This window comes from Mizuhopecten yessoensis, unplaced genomic scaffold (genome assembly GCF_002113885.1).
Source record: "Mizuhopecten yessoensis strain PY_sf001 unplaced genomic scaffold, ASM211388v2 scaffold716275, whole genome shotgun sequence".
Classification (NCBI taxonomy): domain Eukaryota; kingdom Metazoa; phylum Mollusca; class Bivalvia; order Pectinida; family Pectinidae; genus Mizuhopecten; species Mizuhopecten yessoensis.
The window spans coordinates 90,477-111,014 of record NW_018480035.1 but is presented as its reverse complement, the minus strand read 5'-3'; the positions used below and the strand labels follow the sequence as shown (position 1 = coordinate 111,014).

General features: G+C 38.4%; 1 protein-coding gene and 1 long non-coding RNA gene across 2 annotated transcripts; one reads left to right on the top strand and one right to left on the bottom strand.

Moving 5' to 3' along the window:
- Positions 1-450: 450 nt before the first annotated feature.
- On the top strand, positions 451-4,430 carry LOC110442517. Its single transcript, XR_002462024.1, has 2 exons — positions 451-2,731; positions 2,776-4,430. It is a non-coding gene; the product is annotated as an uncharacterized LOC110442517 (long non-coding RNA).
- A 2,008-nt stretch (positions 4,431-6,438) lies between these two features.
- On the bottom strand, positions 6,439-20,381 carry LOC110442527 (methyltransferase-like protein 22). The gene is made up of 9 exons (XM_021486173.1): positions 20,300-20,381; positions 19,734-19,943; positions 16,821-16,861; positions 15,971-16,115; positions 14,808-14,927; positions 11,879-11,953; positions 10,784-10,883; positions 7,459-7,627; positions 6,439-6,688 (listed from the first exon to the last, which is right to left on the bottom strand). Exons 1-9 carry the CDS (start codon positions 20,379-20,381, stop codon positions 6,650-6,652), a joined length of 981 nt encoding a protein of 326 aa, XP_021341848.1. The 3' UTR covers positions 6,439-6,649.
- Between the last annotated feature and the right edge of the window lie 157 nt (positions 20,382-20,538).

Sequence of the window (20,538 nt, the reverse complement as noted above, 5' to 3'; positions counted from 1 at the left end):
CCAAAATACTGTTCATCGGGGGTTTTTTTCTTCTTTTTTTCGTATTGTATTATATTCCTTAATTTAAATGTAAGATAGTATTATTTGATTAAACTTGAGGCAGTTTTTAGATGGTGTCTTGTCCTAAGACAGACATGTGTATGCATGTGTTTGTGTATGTGTGGTAACAAGGTCTAGGTGCTCTGATGGGTCATGAGAGGCCTTGAAAATTGTACGTTAAGGATCCGGTAACGGCTGCCAAAACTGTAGCTACGCATTGAAACTGCTTTTTCAGGCATGATTATAGCTTTGATCAATCATTTCTGGAAATAAAAACATGTCTTGTGAGACTTTTAAGAAAGAAAAATAAAGATGAAATAAACAAAATATAATCAACAATAGTGTTCCGAGTGTAAAAATTCAGTGCAGTCAGACCATGGCCGTTTTCGTTTAAATGGTTGAACCGGTCGGACCACAGTTGTTTGTTTATTAAATAAGGTCGGACCTAGTAATCTAATGCTGCTTTCAGGCGAGCCTTGACAACGCCTTGCAAGGCCTACATAAACATTGCAGGTCCGCCAACATTTATATTCGAAATTTGTTACATTTACAAACAGACAAACCGGTTATTCCGCATAAACGAACAGGCCCAAGGATTTTAACCATGGACAACAGGAAGTAATTTATCGGCTACCAAGGGCGTTACTGGGTGCAAGTAGTGTTGAGTGTAATTTCAGTGTGCATGCCTTGGGGACAGGTTATTTTTACACCCAATAACTAGGGTGTTGTGAATAGCCCCAGAAGATGGTACACAAACTGTACCAAAGAATGACCACAATGGAAATCAGAAGGCAATGGTTTTGATAGGGCAAGTAATATGGGTGTCTCCCCTGGACATTTCAACCACATAAGCTATAATGCCTCTGATTGCTTAATGTACCCAGTGCGAGTCGATGTACCCAGTGCGTGTCTGTGTACTCAAAATATCGCCAGTATGAATCAAAGTACCCAGTGCGAGTCTGTCCCTGTGCGAGTCAATTTACCCAGTGCGAGTCAAGTACCCAGTGCGAGTCAATGTACTCTGTGCGGGGAAAATATCACCAGAACTATAATGAAAGGGCTTAGTGCCAAGTTTTAACATGAGCTTAAAATGAATTCCAATTGACAGTATTTTTAATACACGGTTACTGATCTGATAGGAATGTGTTTGAATCCAGTATAAATTCTCATGTTTTGATAACAAGATCATTCTGAGGAACAACACAGCTACCCTGTTATAACCTGATCAATAGTCGGGGGAAAAAACTTATGGATGAGGTACAGTAAATGTAGTCTGAATTTGTCTGGTTGTAACAGCATTCCCAGAAAGAGGATATTCAGTTCAAAAAAATATATTTTGTGACACTACATATATTAAAGTTTTATACACGAGATAATATAAGTGTAACATCCTACCTCACAAAGCTGATCATTGGTGCTGTATAATCAGTCAGGTTCCTAAAAGTGGCTGCAATGTTCTACTCATTACAAACATACAGCTGACACTGCTCAAGATGTGTTTGATGTAGCTGTGTGAGGTAAATGTTTTGATCCCTGAAGTAATTCGTAGTGTCACTTGCATCGCTAGAGAAGAGTGTAAGAAGTGAAAGTGCATCAATATTTTATTTTAAAAAATGTCCCCTACACGGTATGTTGTATATTTGGCTGAAAATTAGAATTTTATCATGAGTTCATCTGTCAAGCGTCTGTATCGTTAAGATTCCTTCGAAAGAAATTAAAACAAGTCGGTTTAAATAAATGGTGGTATTCTACAGGAAAATGGTGTTACCATTATTGATAGAATGTGTCGGTTTATTCTACCGTAACCGAGGGTTGTTGGTTCAATCATCAGTCTGAAAACTTCTTATCTTCAAGTATGCTGTTCAAGGAATGTTGGAATTCCGTATCTCTCCAAATTATAGTACATGGTGTGTGTATTTTAGAATGCTCAGCTAGAAGGTATTACCGGCTTATATATAGCCCTTTAAATAATTGAGGAAATACAATGTCGACGTGCTTTGATGTTGCACCAAAATATAATTGCACTAATTAGAGTGTCTGTTTCATGTTTTCTGTTGCATATTATTAAAAGCTGATATATAAATACCTTCATCTGTTAAAATGTTATTATGCTTTATTGATTAAAATTCCTTTAGAGCTAAAATTAAGTATGTTAACTATTGGACTTTGTGAAAAATTCTGATAAAGAAAGCATGTCATTCACAGATTATGACTTAATTTGAATGATCACCCCTACATTTCCTATTTAAATCAAGGTAATATACACTTTGTAAATGATTCTAAAGGGAAGGCATGTGTTCGTTAACAAAGGATCACAGTGTCTGATGAAACACTCGCTAATTGTCAAAGGTGATAATTTGATTGTGTTGGTGAAATGTCGTTCGACACCTAGATGCAATTTCTTGGATAAAGATCGTATTATTAAGAATACGATCTCCTGTTCCAGTAAAAACTCTTGGACAAATCTTGACGGTGAATTTTCGTGAATTTTCGTTGTTTAGAATACCCTATGTATCCAGATGGCAAGTCTCGTCTTGAACTGAAGTAGTTTTTTTGTACGTTTTGTCAACTTAATGTGTTACGATGACCTAAATTACGATTTTTGACTGTACTCTTTAGAAATGATAAGCCTTACTGGTGTTTTTTAGGTTAGACTTGGTCTGTTACTGTAAGCCTTACTGGTGTTTTGTAGGTTAGACTCGGTCTGTTACTGTAAGCCTTACTGGTGTTTTGTAGGTTAGACTCGGTCTGTTACTGTGTTGTGGTGAGCTGTCATTGTGATATCAATTGTGCCTTGTTAGTTTTTAGTTTCCAAAATCAATACAGCTACTTGTGTCAGAAGCACAAACAATTTCTGTTCAATTCGTACAGTGCATAACTCGATATGGACACTCCGGGGTCGGATTAGTCGGTTTCGTTGTTATTCCTGTTTTTCCTGTGGCAAGGGCAAACTTTATTCTGGCCTACCAGTCGTGCTGGTTGCTGGTTTTGTGTTTGCAACTGGTATGTTCAAGCGAGGCAGTACAAATGCTGACGTCTTTTACCTGCGTAGAAGAGTTATTAAATGTAGATGAAGATTCAATTCATTAGTCACCATCTTGTGTGCCACTCTGCCCGTCTCTCCAATCTGGTAAAACTTCTTGCCAAACGGCAGGTGCTGTAATTGTGCTCATATTTACAGGACACGATCAAGCAGTGGTGCTGCCTTGCCACCGGCAACCCCGGCAAGCAACAAGAATCAAATTTTTCCCGATATGAACACCATGCATCTCTTCACATTCTAACATATGCGTTTTTGCTGCATAGAAGTTCATTAAATCATGTTCATAACAATAGCAGGGGACCAAACAAATCGTCGAGCTGCTCAGTGGAATATATTCACTCTTCGCAAGTAAAATCGATATTCACCAAGCACCATTTTCACCCTTAAGTGGGAATACAAGGATAGCTGTAACAAGCTGCTTACCTGCATTCTGTCCCTCATATGAATTAGCTGTCGGTGTCGTCGTTATAATATCTTCATTACTTGGTGCAAAGTCAACCGCACAAAGATTTCTAAGTATATATCATGTTGGTGAAAGACTTTGTTCAAGGTAATACGGTAGGTATCGTGTATACTTTGATTAAATTTTTAGGTTAAGGAGCAACTGAGCTTTTATTTTTGGAATTGGTGGTTAACAGTTTGTGAACATTGTGTGTTTGTGTTGGCACATCAATCAATATCCATGTGCACGTGGCAGACAGTTGAGACGTTGCATCATCAAAATTAGTGTATCATGTGACCCACTGTAGTTGTGATGTCATACAAATCTGTGTAATATGTTTATTTTGTGAGATGGTAAATGGTATACATTTATATGTTTTGATAATTCTTTTAAAAGTATGGTGTATGTTATAAACCTGTTCATGATGATGAACTCTAGTTTCTTGCAATATTTTATACATTGTGTATATTATAAATATAGGGGAACATGTATTAACATCATTTATCATGGTATCCCGAGATTTCCTTTCACATCCAAAGTCACGTTTTTTTTATAAAAGAAAAATTAATGTTCAGTAAAAAACAACAAATTGATCATTATACTCATTGTATGGTAGTGTCGGCGTAGAGTAAATGAACGCAATACTACACATTGTCATGGCAACTGGCAAAAAATGTCTCTAAGGAAATGTTTATATATAAGAATTTGCTTGTGATCAAGTTATTGTTCCACCCAAACTAGAACAATATGATGTTGTCATTTTGGACAAAGCTGTGTACATGTTGGTGATGTAATTGTTATGATCACATAATGAGTTGGATGTAATTGTTCCTGTGTGGTTTGTATTTCAGTCCAATTTGTATGCTTGTTTCCTCAATTCAACAAAATAAAAACATTTTAAAGACACTTAATTTGTCTGTTCTTGTGCAAATATACAAGTCTTTTGAAGGTTAATAGTTTGTGCATTTCACGCATGCATGTTTTATTATTCGAATAAGAATTGAACTTCTGTACCCCACTTCATGATTGTATAAGTCGACTACTATTGAGGCCTCCAAGCAGAATAAGAGGTTTTGTTGTGGGGACACAGACGATACCAACATTGATCTGGTGCCTCTATTGCAACACTTCAGACCTTTGAGATCTTTTTTGTCTTGCCTTCTGTCAATCACTTTATTTTTGCATTGATTCACACAAGGAGATGCATTCCTGTATTTAAATATACACATTTTTTTTCGGTAGATTGTCACAATCAATAATAATAATCAATCTTGAATTCAAGCATTCACAAATAAAACAGACTGCAGTTTGCAAAAGAGTGATCATGCAAACGAAGTGATTTACAATACCCATTGCCCATTACATGTATTATGGTAATCCATTAAGTGAGGTGGCGTAGTGCGAAGTCCAGTTATGAAATTTCAGTGAGATGTGCGGCACTTAGGCCCCATCCTCTGTTGACAATATTGTCATTTAATTAACACTGGCTGTTAACCTAGCCAACTATTGTGCACTGAACCACTTTCTAAGTAAGATGTGTTTATTGTGATGATGCTTGGTTACAAATTATTGTTTATTATAAATATTTGTACTACTAAGGAACATTCTCATGTGTCAACAAAGTGTTTGACCCGGAAGACACCTATGACCCTAGACCACCAACCTTAGGTATACTTAGTTGGATGTCGAATGTAACCGGAAAGGAAAACTACATCGGCCAGACAGATTTACAATCTGGGACCTCGGAACTCTAGGCAGACAGTCTTGCCAATTGAACAACCCAGTCTAGTATTCTAGATTAATCTCCATCAGATCTTATTCCTGTTATGCCCTGTGTGACCACAGAATGATGGTCAGTGTCTCTATAAGTCATTGTTCCTACAAACAGGCAAATCACAGGGATGCTAGACGCTGCAGCAAATAGAAAACGGTCTAGATCTATGGACAACAAAACTTTAGATCTCTGCAGGTTATTTCCAAACAAGCAGTAGTGTTTCCGGTAAAAGTTAACAGCACCAGAAAACCTCTGATGATGACAATGACTCCAGCACTCATTTCTCGACACCTGTTGCCTCCTTCATCAGAGCAGATAATGTTTGCTATTTTGCAGAGACTGTCACTCCGATCTTGGCAATATCCTCTAGATACTGATCTTGATGCTTGGACTGTCACTCAGATCTTGGCAATATCCTCTAGATCCTGATCTTGATGTTTGGACTGTCACTCAGGCCTTGGCAATATCCTCTAGATCCTGACCTTGATGTTTGGACTGTCACTCAGCCCTTGTCAATATCCTCTAGATCCTGATCTTGATGCTTGGACTGTCACCCAGATCTTGGCAATATCCTCTAGATCCTGATCTTGTTGTTTGAACTGTCACTTAGATCTTCGCAATATCCTCTAGATCCTGATCTTGATGTTTGGACTGTCACTCAGCCCTTGGCAATATCCTCTAGATCCTGATCTTGATGTTTGGAACGTCACGCAGATCTTGGCAATATCCTCTAGATCCTGATCTTGATGTTTGAACTGTCACTTAGATCTTGGTAATATCTTCTAGATCCTGATCTTGATGTTTGGACTGTCACTCAGCTCTTGGCAATGTCCTCTAGATCCTGATCTTGATGTTTGGACTGTCACTCAGATCTTGGCAATATCCTCTAGATCCTGATCTTGATGTTTGGACCGTCACGCAGATCTTGGCAATATCCTCTAGATCCTGATCTTGATGTTTGGACTGTCACTCAGATTTTGGCAATATACTCTAGATCCTGATCTTGATGTTTGAACTGTCACTTAGATCTTGGTAATATCTTCTAGAACCTGATCTTGATGTTTGGACTGTAACTCAGATCTTGGCAATATCCTCTAGATCCTGAACTTGATGTTTGGACCGTCACGCAGATCTTGGCAATATCCTATAGATCCTGATCTTGATGTTTGGAGTGTCACTCAGATCTTGGCAATATCATCTAGATCCTGATCTTTATGTTTGGACTGTCACTCAGATCTGGGCAATATCCTCTAGATCCTGATCCTTATGTTTGGACTGTCACTCAGATCTTGGCAATATCCTCTAGATCCTGATCTTTCTCCCAATGGATAAGACCAAGGGGTTGGTACGATCATTCGTTTGGTATGACAGATTGAAATTTCCAAATTTCCTACAAGAGAACGGTGTCATGGAATCAAATTAATATGTAAGTTGGAAAAAATTGTTTCTTTTTTTCTTTGTGAAATAAATAAAGTTGTATTTGTTTATTATCAAATTCAGTGACAAAACATTGATATAAGTATTTTTCAACAAGCTTTTATGTAAATTCCTTGAAAACACTTGAAGAAAAAATTTCATTATCAAATGCGCCTAATAAGTTAGTTTCATCTAAATCTATAGTAACATTATTTTCCATTGCCATAATAATGAGGATTTGTATGAATTTGGTATCAAACACTGTTTGAAGTGTATTATTGTATACTGCACACTGTTGCCAGACCATAAATAATATAAAATATTTTGTCGCAACCCTGAATTTGTAAAGACCAATAACTCAATTAATTCATCGTATACTAATTGTATCGTTTCTTAAAAATTGGGCACACTTTTTAGCAGTATTTTACTATTTGAGAAAAAGAGTTTCAGTTGTTTTACAGTATTATAGAAAACTGAACTGTCCAGAAAATCTACAGATGAAGTAAACATTTTTAAGGTATAAAAAAATCCCCTGAATGAGACATGAGATTGGCTTCTAATGTTCTACTGTTTCTATGCCTTTCAGCAAATTTTCAGTAAATGCATAAAAACGAGAAAAACAAGAAAATAAAATATAAAATCCACCAAATATGTAAATCCCTCTTTAACTTAAATGCCACTGAGGCTAAATTCTTCTCCAGCATATTTATCTGAAGCGTACTCCTAAAGGATATTGTGAATTACCAGTTCCTTGGTCCTGTTGTAGTTGAGGTACATGGGCAGGTCTTCATCAACTTGGGAGTACAGGAGTTGTCTCCCATCACAGCCATTCTGCTGAAGCTTAAACAGGCCCTCAAAGAAGTGGGTGTAAGCTGGACAGGCTATGTCCAGGTCGGCCAGGGTGAATACCAGTCTGGGAACAGAGGCAGAGACAGGTGTAACACCAGTCTGGGAACAGAGGCAGAGACAGGTATAACACCAGTCTGGGAACAGAGGCAGAGACAGGTGTGTAACACCAGTCTGGGAACAGAGGAAGAGACAGGTGTAACACCAGTCTGGGGACAGAGGAAGAGACATGTGTAACACCAGTCTGGTGACAGAGGAAGAGACGGGTGTAACCCCAGTCTGGTGACAGAGGAAGAGACAGGTGTAACCCCAGTCTGGGAACAGAGGAAGAGACAGGTGTAACACCCGTCTGGTGACAGAGGAAGAGACGGGTATTACACCAGTCTGGTGACAGAGGAAGAGACAGGTGTAAAACCAGTCTGGGAACAGAGGAAGAGACAGGTGTAACCAGTCTGGGAACAGAGGAAGAGACGGGTGTAACACCAGACTGGGGACAGAGGAAGAGACATGTGTAACACCAGTCTGGGAACAGAGTAAGAGACCGGTGTAACACCAGTCTGGTGACAGAGGAAGAGACGGGTGTAACACCAGTCTGGTGACAGGCAGAGACGGGTATAACCCCAGTCGGGGAACAAAGGCAGAGACAGGTGTAATTCCAGTCTGGGAACAGAGGCAGAGACAGGTGTAACACCAGTCTGGTGACAGGCAGAGACGGGTATAACCCCAGTCGGGGAACAAAGGCAGAGACAGGTGTAATTCCAGTCTGGGAACAGAGGCAGAGACAGGTGTAACACTAGTCTGGGAACAGAGGCAGAGACAGGTATAACACCAGTCTGGGAGCAGAGGCAGAGACAGGTGTGTAACACCAGTCTGGGGACAGAGGAAGAGACATGTGTAACACCAGTCTGGTGACAGAGGAAGAGACGGGTATAACACCAGTCTGGTGACAGAGGAAGAGACAGGTGTAACCCCAGTCTGGGAACAGAGGAAGAGACAGGTGTAACACCAGTCTGGTGACAGAGGCAGAGATAGGTGTAACACCAGTCTGTTGACAGAGGAAGAGACAGGTGTAACACCAGTCTGGAGACAGAGGAAGAGACGGGTATTACACCAGTCTGGTGACAGAGGAAGAGACAGGTGTAACCCCAGTCTGGGAACAGAGGAAGAGACAGGTGTAACACCAGCCTGGGAACAGAGGAAGAGACAGGAGTAACACCAGTCTGGGAACAGAGGAAGAGACATGTGTAACACCAGTCTGGTGACAGAGGAAGAGGCAGGTGTAACACCAGTCTGGGGACAGAGGAAGAGACGGGTGTAACACCAGTCTGGGAACAGAGGCAGAGACAGGTATAACACCAGGCTGGGAACAGAGGCAGAGACAGGTGTGTAACACCAGTCTGGGGACAGAGGAAGAGACGGGGGTAACACCAGTCTGGGAACAGAGGAAGAGACATGTGTAACACCAGTCTGGTGACAGAGGAAGAGACGGGTGTAACCCCAGTCTGGTGACAGAGGAAGAGACAGGTGTAACCCCAGTCTGGTGACAGAGGCAGAGATAGGTGTAACACCAGTCTGGTGACAGAGGAAGAGACGGGTGTAACACCAGTCTGGTGACAGGCAGAGACGGGTATAACACCAGTCGGGGAACAAAGGCAGAGACAGGTGTAATTCCAGTCTGGGAACAGAGGCAGAGACAGGTGTAACACTAGTCTGGGAACAGAGGCAGAGACAGGTATAACACCAGGCTGGGAACAGAGGAAGAGACAGGTGTAACACCAGTCTGGGAACAGAGGAAAAGACGGTGTATGTTATACAGGAGTAGTACAGATGTACATGAACAGGTAAACTTTGCATGTACAAAATATGTATTTAATGTACAGTAAAAAAACGTTACACTATTTTTCTGGTGAAATTTTAGTACCGAAAGGGACTGGGGTTTGGCAACTCATCCTGGCAGAGGTATAAAGAACTTGTGAAGAATGGAGGAAAGAAGAGGGCACCTTGAAATATGTTTGTGTTATGTGAAGTGACAAATGAAATGAAGGGCATCACATCAAGGTTTTATTCAACTTCATATGAAAAGAGCTATAAAAATATAATATATAATAACAGTATTGTACTAGTATTTCCCCATTTTTGTGAGATCACTAGCCCTCCAACACCGGGTCGACGGTTTGGGGCCTACATGGGGCAGTTGCAAGCTACTTGCTGCAGGTCATGGTTTTTCTCACTTTTCTCACCAAAACCTGGCATTACTTACATTACCATAGCTGATATCCAGATGTTAACCCTTTCACCCCTATGTAACTTTAGTAGACTCTACCATATATTCATCTGGATGAGTCCATTATGGTCTACAGTGGTGAAAGGGTTAAATTAAGCACAAACCACCAACCAAACAAAATCCTTTTTTTGTGTTTGTCTTACAAATGCACCATCACAAATTAATTGTTATTCAAATGCAAAGTGTCGGTTGGTCTTGTATAACGGAACAAACAGAAATTTGTGTCAAAAATCAGAGAACATAAAATAGTTCAATAAAATTGTGGAGTGACAACATCACAAAAGACTGGTGTTCCTTAAGGATGTATGCTACCTTCTGTTACATGCATCTCCTTTACAAAAGATTTCTGCTCTTTCTTCAATACTGAAATGTTTGAAATGTAACTCAAACAGATACCATTGAAAGTTACCCATAGTGATAACACTTAGATAATTCAAATAATTATAGTAATGTCAAGGGAGATAACTCTAACACAAAACATATGGCATGTAAGGTAGCCCCTTAACATGTTTATTATATGTGAATAAAACAGTTTTTGGTATTTGAGATTTTAATGTCAGAATTGCCTGATATTGATCCACACTCATCCTTGAAATTCCAGGGATCACATGCACTCTTTTATATTCACTGCACCCATGTAATATGTTATGATAAAATAAATGGTTCTGTGCACACCACCTTGTGAATACAAGTAGACTAGTGTGATCATTTGATGTACATCAAAAACAATCATGTGGCGGCATAAAGGTAAAATTGACCAGCTTTGAAGTCGGGACAGGACAGGTATCAGCCTTGCGATTGGTCAGTTTTTTTACATGAAACAAATCAAATTCCTAACTGCGTGCCTTTGATTTTGTCGTGATATACTCTAAGGGTGCAGAGAAGGTAAGTGAGTGTAACCTCTGGATTTTGAGGATGATCATCACTGAGAAACTCTACCTTTTTTCTAGTCCCATATACATCGTCTTTGCTGGTCCTTGTGACATCAGAAGTTGTATCGTCCTTAACAGGGCATCAGTCATGTCATCATCATAGATCACTAAACATAAAACAAAAGTCACTGCAACAATGTAACTTAATATAGTTCACTGAATGACAAGTAACACTAATCAGTAGGCCCTGTTCCCCTTTAGCCCACCACCTCTTCCTCTAGTCCTGCCCCTTTTCCCCCTTTAGTCCCTCCCTTCTTCCTCTTGTCCTGCCCTTTTTCCCTGTAGTCCCTCACTTCTTCCTCTATTCCTGCCTCTTTTCCCCTTTACTCCCTCCATTCTTCCTCTTGTCCTGCCCCTTTTCCCCCTTTAGCCACACCCTTCTTCTCTAGTCCTGCCCCTTTAGTCCCACCCCTTCTTCCTCTAGTCCTGCCCTTTTTCCCCCATAGTCCCTCCCTTCTTCCTCTAGTCCTGCCTCTTTTCCCCTTTACTCCCTCCCTTCTTCCTCTTCTCCTGCCCCTTTTCCCCTTTAGTCCCACCCCTTCTTCCTCTTGTCCTGCCCCTTTTCCCCTTTAGTCCCACCCCTTCTTCCTCTTGTCCTGCCCCTTTTCCCCTTTAGCCACACCCTTCTTCTCTAGTCCTGCCTCTTTTCCCCTTTACTCCCTCCTTTCTTCCTCTTGTCCTGCCCCTTTTCCCCTTTAGTCCCACCCCTTCTTCCTCTTGTCCTGCCCCTTTTCCCCTTTAACCACACCCTTCTTCTCTAGTCCTGCCTCTTTTCCCCTTTACTCCCTCCCTTCTTCCTCTTGTCCTGCCCCTTTTCCCCCTTTAGTCCCACCCTTCTTCCTCTAGTCCTGCCCCTTTTCCACTCTAACCGCTCCCTTTCGTTGGTATCACAGATACATATACATGCACACAAAATATGTATGTAGAGAAATCTGTGATTGATTAAGAACTACCATTAGAGAAAAATAGTTTCATCAGGTGAAATAAACTTCGAAAAACAAAGGTAATTATATTAGGCTGTAACTACTAAAGGAGAGGATCTGATGCATAGATGCAACTACTATTGGCGAATGTTGCATTTTGTTACAAATATTTTAATTACCATCAGCAGCAATGATGACATCGGCTAGCAGGAGATCCGCAATGTCTGATTCACTCAATCCAAAGTTCTCTTTTCCTGGAAAGAAAATGGCAGTTGAATTTAGAATACATTGTGTTAATTTGCAAGTCAATATGAAATTTGTGGTATATCTTTGCATGCATTCACAATATCAATTTTTCCAAAGTCCAAAGTAAGCAGTGAGAGAAAAAGATTCAAACATTATGCCAGTATGGGTGATGTAGAAATTCTGCACCCTACAGAAGAATTTTTGTATCTCCTATATATTCTCTTAGTATCCATACTACTGATTTTATCAAACCCCTTTTCATTTTTTTCTTTCACAATTTCATGGATCAATGTAAAAAACTAACTTGTGGGTGAACAAAAATCATTATCAGGATTGGCAAACATGTTCACTGGATTATTCTTTTGCAAAATTGTGTAAACTGATTATATACTGACTGCAAATAAATCAAAAATTAGAACTACATGAACCATTCAAGCTTTACAATATAAAACAAGTCAAATGTGTCCAATTCAACCCCGGAGTATTCTGACATCCTGTCCAATCCAACATCAATGCTGTAACCTATTAATACAGATTACTAACAAATATGACCTGTGTTTTCAGACATCCTGTATAATCTGACCAATATAAGATGTCCCCCAGGGTGTCGGATTAGACAGGTTAATGTAACAAATATGTTGTGTCCTACAGGATGTCAGATTAGACAAGCAAATCCAACCAACACATTGTGTCATACAGGGGGTCAGATTAGACGAGTAAATCTAACCAATATGTTGTGCCATCCAGGGGGTCAGATTAGACGAGTAAATCTAACCAGTATGTTGTGCCATCCAGGGGGTCAGATTAGACGAGTAAATCTAACCAGTATGTTGTGCCATCCAGGGGGTCAGATTAGACGAGTAAATCTAACCAGTATGTTGTGCCATCCAGGGGGTCAGATTAGACGAGTAAATCTAACCAGTATGTTGTGCCATCCAGGGGGTCAGATTAGACGAGTAAATCTAACCAGTATGTTGTGCCATCCAGGGGGTCAGATTAGACGAGTAAATCTAACCAGTATGTTGTGCCATCCAGGGGGTCAGATTAGACGAGTAAATCTAACCAGTATGTTGTGCCATCCAGGGGGTCAGATTAGACGAGTAAATCTAACCAGTATGTTGTGCCATCCAGGGGGTCAGATTAGACGAGTAAATCTAACCAGTATGTTGTGCCATCCAGGGGGTCAGATTAGACGAGTAAATCTAACCAGTATGTTGTGCCATCCAGGGGGTCAGATTAGACGAGTAAATCTAACCAGTATGTTGTGCCATCCAGGGGGTCAGATTAGACGAGTAAATCTTACCAGTATGTTGTGCCATCCAGGGGGTCAGATTAGACGAGTAAATCTAACCAATTTGTTGTGTCATACAGGGGGTCAGATTAGACGAGTAAATCTAACCAATATGTTGTGTCATACAGGGGGTCAGATTAGACAAGTAAATCTAACTAATATGTTGTGTCATACAGGGTGTCAGATTAGACGAGTAAATCTAACCAATATGTTGTGTCATACAGGATATCAGATTAGACAAGTAAATCTAACCAATTTGTTGTGTCATACAGGATGTCAGATTAGACAAGTAAATCTAACCAATATGTTGTGTCATACAGGATGTCAGATGAGACAAGTAAATCTAACCAATATGTTGTGTCATACAGGATGTCAGATTAGACAAGTAAATCTAACCAATATGTTGTGTCATACAGGATGTCAGATGAGACAAGTAAATCTAACCAATATGTTGTGTCATACAGGATGTCAGATTAGACAAGTAAATCTAACCAATATGTTGTGTCATACAGGATGTCAGATGAGACAAGTAAATCTAACCAATATGTTGTGTCATACAGGATGTCAGATTAGACAAGTAAATCTAACCAATATGTTGTGTCATACAGGATGTCAGATGAGACAAGTAAATCTAACCAATTTGTTGTGTCATACAGGATGTCAGATTAGACAAGTAAATCTAACCAATATGTTGTGTCATACAGGATGTCAGATGAGACAAGTAAATCTAACCAATTTGTTGTGTCATACAGGATGTCAGATTAGACAAGTAAATCTAACCAATATGTTGTGTCATACAGGATGTCAGATGAGACAAGTAAATCTAACCAATATGTTGTGTCATACAGGATGTCAGATTAGACAAGTAAATCTAACCAATATGTTGTGTCATACAGGATGTCAGATGAGACAAGTAAATCTAACCAATTTGTTGTGTCATACAGGATGTCAGATTAGACAAGTAAATCTAACCAATATGTTGTGTCATACAGGATGTCAGATGAGACAAGTAAATCTAACCAATTTGTTGTGTCATACAGGATGTCAGATTAGACAAGTAAATCTAACCAATATGTTGTGTCATACAGGATGTCAGATGAGACAAGTAAATCTAACCAATTTGTTGTGTCATACAGGATGTCAGATTAGACAAGTAAATCTAACCAATATGTTGTGTCATACAGGATGTCAGATGAGACAAGTAAATCTAACCAATTTGTTGTGTCATACAGGATGTCAGATTAGACAAGTAAATCTAACCAATATGTTGTGTCATACAGGGGGTCAGATTAGACAAGTAAATCTAACCAATATGTTGTGTCATACAGGGGGTCAGATTAGACAAGTAAATCTAACCAATATGTTGTGTCCTACAGGATGTCAGATTAGACAAGTAAATCTAACCAATATGTTGTGTCCTACAGGATGTCAGATTAGACAAGTAAATCTAACCAATATGTTGTGCCATCCAGGGTGTCAGATTAGAGGGGTTAATCTTATCAATATGTTGTGTCCTACAGGGTGTCAGATTAGACAAGTTTCACTCTACTAACTTCTACTACCAGTCCTACCTGGTACAAGGCGGTCCTGACACCAGTCCAGCTCCCTGACCACGACATTACAGCTAGATGTGAGGTCGGCATTCAGCTCTATGTTATGATGGGCCATACTGAGCACACTTTCACCCACATCTGTAACAGGCAATTAAAGTCTGTGGTTAAAAATGATCTTAAATTGCATGGGAAATATATACAAAATCCTATTATCTTAATGTTCATCAGAAATTAAACATGAAATTCTACAGAGAAACTTGTATAATCTGATGTTTTGTATTTCAACATATTGTCCAACCCAATATGAGGCTGTAAAATTTCAAAACATCAATCTGTGCAATCTGACATCCTGTCTAATCTGATCAATACGTTGTGTTCAACATGGTGATTGGCTGACTGCATACATAATTTAAACTGTACAATCGTTTTTTGAATTAATTTTTTCAGTGTAGATTGTTTATATATATATATATTAGTTGCATCATCCAACAACCAACACAAACAATTAATGCAAATTAAAAAAGGAAAATGTTTGCATCCTTCAATAAAAAAACTTTGATCTATGGAATAAACATAGTACAGTGAAGCATGTCTCATCTGACTATTGAGTATTTTGACATCCTTTTTAATCCAACATGTTGCTGTTATCAAATTTCTAATGAAAACGTCCTCAAATAATACCTGTGTATGCCAACATCCTGTCTAATCTGACCATTACATTGTGTCCTTGGCGGTTGTCAGATTAGACAGTATGTTTAAATGAATTATTATTGAAACCTGTCTAATCTGACAACTGCCAAGGACACAATGTAATGGTCAGATTAGACAGGTTTCAATAATAATTCATTTAAACATACCTTTTTCAGTTATCTTATTTCACTGCTTTTGGAGCTTTAAGTATTGCGCTTAAATATGATTTTGCTTATTGAAATGTATGCATATCGTTTTTATAGCATATACATGTATTGAGGGCGTGCCAATTTATGAATGCACTAATCTGTTAAAATTTGGTAATGCGCTAAAATTTGGGTGTGCTTAGATAAGTACTAATTACGTGCCTATTTAACTCATTCACCCCTGAAGACACATTTGAACTCTTCCAACTCAAAGGTTGGAATAGTTCATCATGAAATTTCAGGGGTGAATGAGTTAAGTGCCCACTGATTAAGGAATTGTGTTACCTGTACAGTAAACAGTTTTAGCCGTCATGGCAGCAACTATCGTTGTCAGTCCTGTACCTGCTCCGAGGTCGAGGACAGTCCTCCCGGAGAAATCGGCCTTGTGGTGGAGGATGTAATCACAGAGTAGCAGCGCTGCAGTCCACACCTGTGTATACACTGGTAAAATTTAGCCGCTGACACTAATGGGTACAGAACTCCATTAAAATGTGGTGAAAATGTACCGTGAAAGTCGCAGAAGTTTTCACTACATTTTCACAGAACTGTGAAACTGATGTAGAAAATTTTATCGGAAACTATTTTAGAAAAACATAATCATCAGAATGAATCAAATATTGTATCATTGAACATCCAAATCATCTTATATCACAATAACCAATATATATCTATAAAAGAAATACAGACTGCTTAGTACTGTGAAATAGATTTAAAAGAAAAATATTTTGAAAGAAATATACACATCGTTAAGTAGATTACAATTACTAATAATTTAAGTGTTCGGAATCAAAATCACATAATTTTGACCTGATTTACAACCATTCATTACAACAAAATTTCTCATTTTTAACAGCAATAGTCTAACATTTTAAAATGAATGTGACCATGAAGATAAAAGTAATAATTGATAGTTTGTATCTATATTGTATTTTGTTAAATCTGTATCCTTCAATAAGTCTAAAAGCAAATCATTTCATCATGTACTCTCTGACTCTTTAAGAAAAAGTGTAAGGCTTATTTTAACCCTTTCACCACTGTAGACCATAATAGATTAATAGACTCATCCAGATCAGTGCATGGGAGAGTCTACTAAAGTTGCATATGGGTGAAAGGGTTAAATAGCAAAACTCCATACCTGTTCACCAACATCCTTTAATTCTGTAGCAAGTCTGTGTTCTACAATGAAAATAAAATGTGTGCAACAGAGAAATATAAACTGTTACAATAAACTGAGGCTATACTTATGATTCAACATGACCTGTATCAGAGCTTAGAAATTTCAGTTTGTGATAAATATTTAAATTATGTGAGAAGTGGATTCAAGTCAATTTAATTGTGTTAATGCGTAAAATGTGTAATAAATCAGCTGTATTTTGTGATATTTGTGTTAGAAAATTCTATCACAAATTTTGTATGTATTCAAGTGATGTTGGACAGAATACATTCAATGATCCAGTTATCTTTCAATCCAGGCAAAAGTGCTTGATTATTACAGACAGCAGGATTGTAAGAGGGATGGATTGTGAGATAGAGAAAGACCAAACTATCCCCTAAATAACACAATTACTAGCTGGTTGGTGGGACAACTGGATTAGTGGTGACTTGATATCATAAGAAGTGGTGACTTAACAACTGGATTAGTGGTGTATTGATATCAGAAGAAGTGGTGACTTAACAACTGGATTAGTGGTGTATGGATATCAGAAGAAGTGGTGACTTAACAACTGGATTAGTGGTGTCTTGACAACTGGATTAGTAGTGAGAGAATAACTGGATTAGGGGTAACTTGATAACTGGATTAATGATGTCTTGATAAATAACAGAATATGGTGGTGAATTGGTAACTGGCTTAGTGGTGTCTTGATATCAGAAGAAGGGGGGACTTAACAACTGGATTAGTGGTGTCTTGACAAGTGGATTAGTAGTGAGAGAATAACTGGATTAGAGGTAACTTGATAACTGGATTAATGATGTCTTGATAAATAACAGAATATGGTGGTGAATTGGTAACTGGATTAGTGGTGTCTTGATATCAGAAGAAGTGTTAACTTAACAACTGGATTAGTAGTGAGAGAATAAATGGATTAGTTGTAACTTGATAACTGGATTAATGATGTCTTGATAAATAACAGAATGTGTTGGTGAATTGGTAACTGGATTAGTGGTGACTTGATATCAGAAGAAGTGTTAACTTAACAACTGGATAAGTAGTGAGAGAATAACTGGATTAGTTGTAACTTGATAAATAACAGAATGTGTTGGTGAATTGGTAACTGGATTAGTGGTGACTTGACAACTGGATTAGAGGTGTCTTGATATCAGAAGAAGTGGTGACTTAACTGGATTAGTGGTGACTTAACAACTGGATAAGTGGTGACTTAACAACTGGATTAGTGGTGTCTTGATATCAGAAGAAGTGGTGACATAACTGGATTAGTGGTGACTTGACAACTGGAGTAGTGGTGACTTGATATCAGAAGAAGTGGTGACTTAACAACTGGATTAGAGGTGTCTTGACAACTGGATTAGTAGTGAGAGAATAACTGGATTAGTTGTAACTTGATAACTGGATTAATGATGTCTTGATAAATAACAGAATGTGTTGGTGAATTGGTAACTGGATTAGTGGTGTCTTGATATCAGAAGAAGTGGTAACTTAACAACTGGATTAGTAGTGAGAGAATAACTGGATTAGTTGTAACTTGATAACTGGATTAATGATGTCTTGATAAATAACAGAATGTGTTGGTGAATTGGTAACTGGATTAGTGGTGAATTGGTAACTGGATTAGTGGTGACTTGACAACTGGATTAGTAGTGACTTAACAACTGGATTAGTGGTGTCTTGATATCAGAAGAAGTGGTGACTTAACAACTGGATTAGTGGTGACTTGACAACTGGATTAGTAGTGAGAGAATAACTGGATTAATGGTGTCTTGATAAATAACAGAATGTGTTGGTGAATTGGTAACTGGATTAGTTGCGAGTAGAAGACTGGATTACGGGTGATTTAATAATTGGATAACTGCATGGATTAGTGTTGAGTCGACAGCTTCATTAGTGTGGCCTTGACAACAGGATAGTAAGTGTCTTGCTAACTGGATCAGTGGTTACTTAAGGATTGGATTACCGCTAGTTTAAACATATTGCATAATGCACACATCTATACATTTTAATCTAAATATAAAAAAAAATATAGCAGATATGTTATTGATGGCTATGGGCCATATGCAATCAATAATGAAACGACCTACCATATTTGAGAAAGTAAAATATTGGTTTAGAGGCACTGATCCATTGAAATAGTAGAAACCTGTTGGTGGTTTTTTTTTATCCTACTAGCTGTCCTTATCACTACCTAATATGATAAATCTAGTAATTAATCTACCCTATTTATCCGGCAATAGGTCCATGCTTGGTAATAAGCCCACTAATATATATATTGCTATTAGGAAGAAATGCCAACAAAAGCTTTTTCTTTGTCCTGTAATAAAACGGACTCACACAACTAAATCAGCCAATCAGCAAGTGTTTCATACATTTGTAGTTCCTATCTAAAATAAGTCCCGGCTAATTACTGGGCCACTGAAGGAGTTTAATATAAGGAACTGATGACAGATATTCAGATAAATAAAATGTTCAGGTATTTCACTTTTGATAAATGTATACTTTTGGTATATTTCCATGTGTGTGTGCGGATTTGCACAGGGGCAAAATGTCTGGGGGCGTTTCTGTTTTGGGTCACCAGTTTTGCTTGTAAACTTCCGGTTGTCAACTTCTTGGTGCTGTGACACTCCAATATGCCACTAAACCTACCAAAAAAGTCATTTGTAGCCTTTGCAAGGTATGTATTTATGAATCTAGATAGTTGTCACTGGTTTTGGCCTTCAAATATTAAAGTTATTAGCTGAAATGTTTGGTAATAACATATAGTAAATGATTTAGTTGTGCGAGTCCTAATAAGCCAATTCCCCTACTTTTAGTAACAGATTATGTGTTAACTTATTGCAGGATAAATACGGTTAAGTTAACCAGTATTTCTAATACCTAAGGTAATCACTGCCTTGTCTTCACTGTTCCTACACCTAGGTAGAATCAGGTCGCCATCCTCATCGACCTCCAGGCGTGACAGACAGGGTTCTGCTTCTGTTCTGTCCTCCGCAGGTTCTGTAGTGTCCACATTGATCGCTTCTTGTTCAGCATTGTTTTTTGTCTGAACACTGTCACTTGATGGGAATTTGATTTCAAATCTTGTGACTGAAATATTAATGAATGAATAAAATAGATAGTTATTCATAACTAGCATATATATGTATTAGCTTAAACAAGTGAAACTGTCTAATCTGACCCCTGAGTATTCTGACATACTGTCCAATCTGACACTACTATATAATCCAATTTCTTATGGATATACTACCAAATAAATTCTGCATATTCTGATATCCTTTCTAATACAACCAATTTGTTGGGTCCCACTGGCTGTCAGATTAGACAGGTTAAAGTATCGAGATCTGGTCCCTGAGGTCTTGTATCTGGCCCCTGTGCTGAAAAGTACAATAACAGTAAGGCTTTGAATGTCGTGTAAATATGTAAACTGTGATTTATAAATGTACCCGAATTTCTTATGTTGGTTGACAAAGCTTCACATGTGTGATATAAATGAACTTCTGATAAAACCTTCTCCCCCGGCTCCATTTACTGCTTTGAGGAGATGAGAAAGACAGGAATAGTCTCACAAAAAGAAAAACGTGTTGATTAAAGTAGAACTGAGTATAGTCGTTTTCTTTAAAGTCCTTATATTTCAATTTGATTTTGAATGGACAGCATGTTGATACTATTATATTGAATAAAA

Excerpts from the sequence above, each read along its gene's own strand:
- LOC110442527 (XM_021486173.1), bottom strand. The coding sequence starts at position 20,381 with ATGGAGCCGGGGGAGAAGGTTTTATCAGAAGTTCATTTATATCACACA. Across the intron at positions 14,928-15,970 it reads TAAAACTGTTTACTGTACAG|ATGTGGGTGAAAGTGTGCTC; the intron begins GTAACACAATTC and ends TGCCTGTTACAG. Across the intron at positions 6,689-7,458 it reads ACAACAGGACCAAGGAACTG|GAAATTTGGAAATTTCAATC; the intron begins GTAATTCACAAT and ends GTTCTCTTGTAG.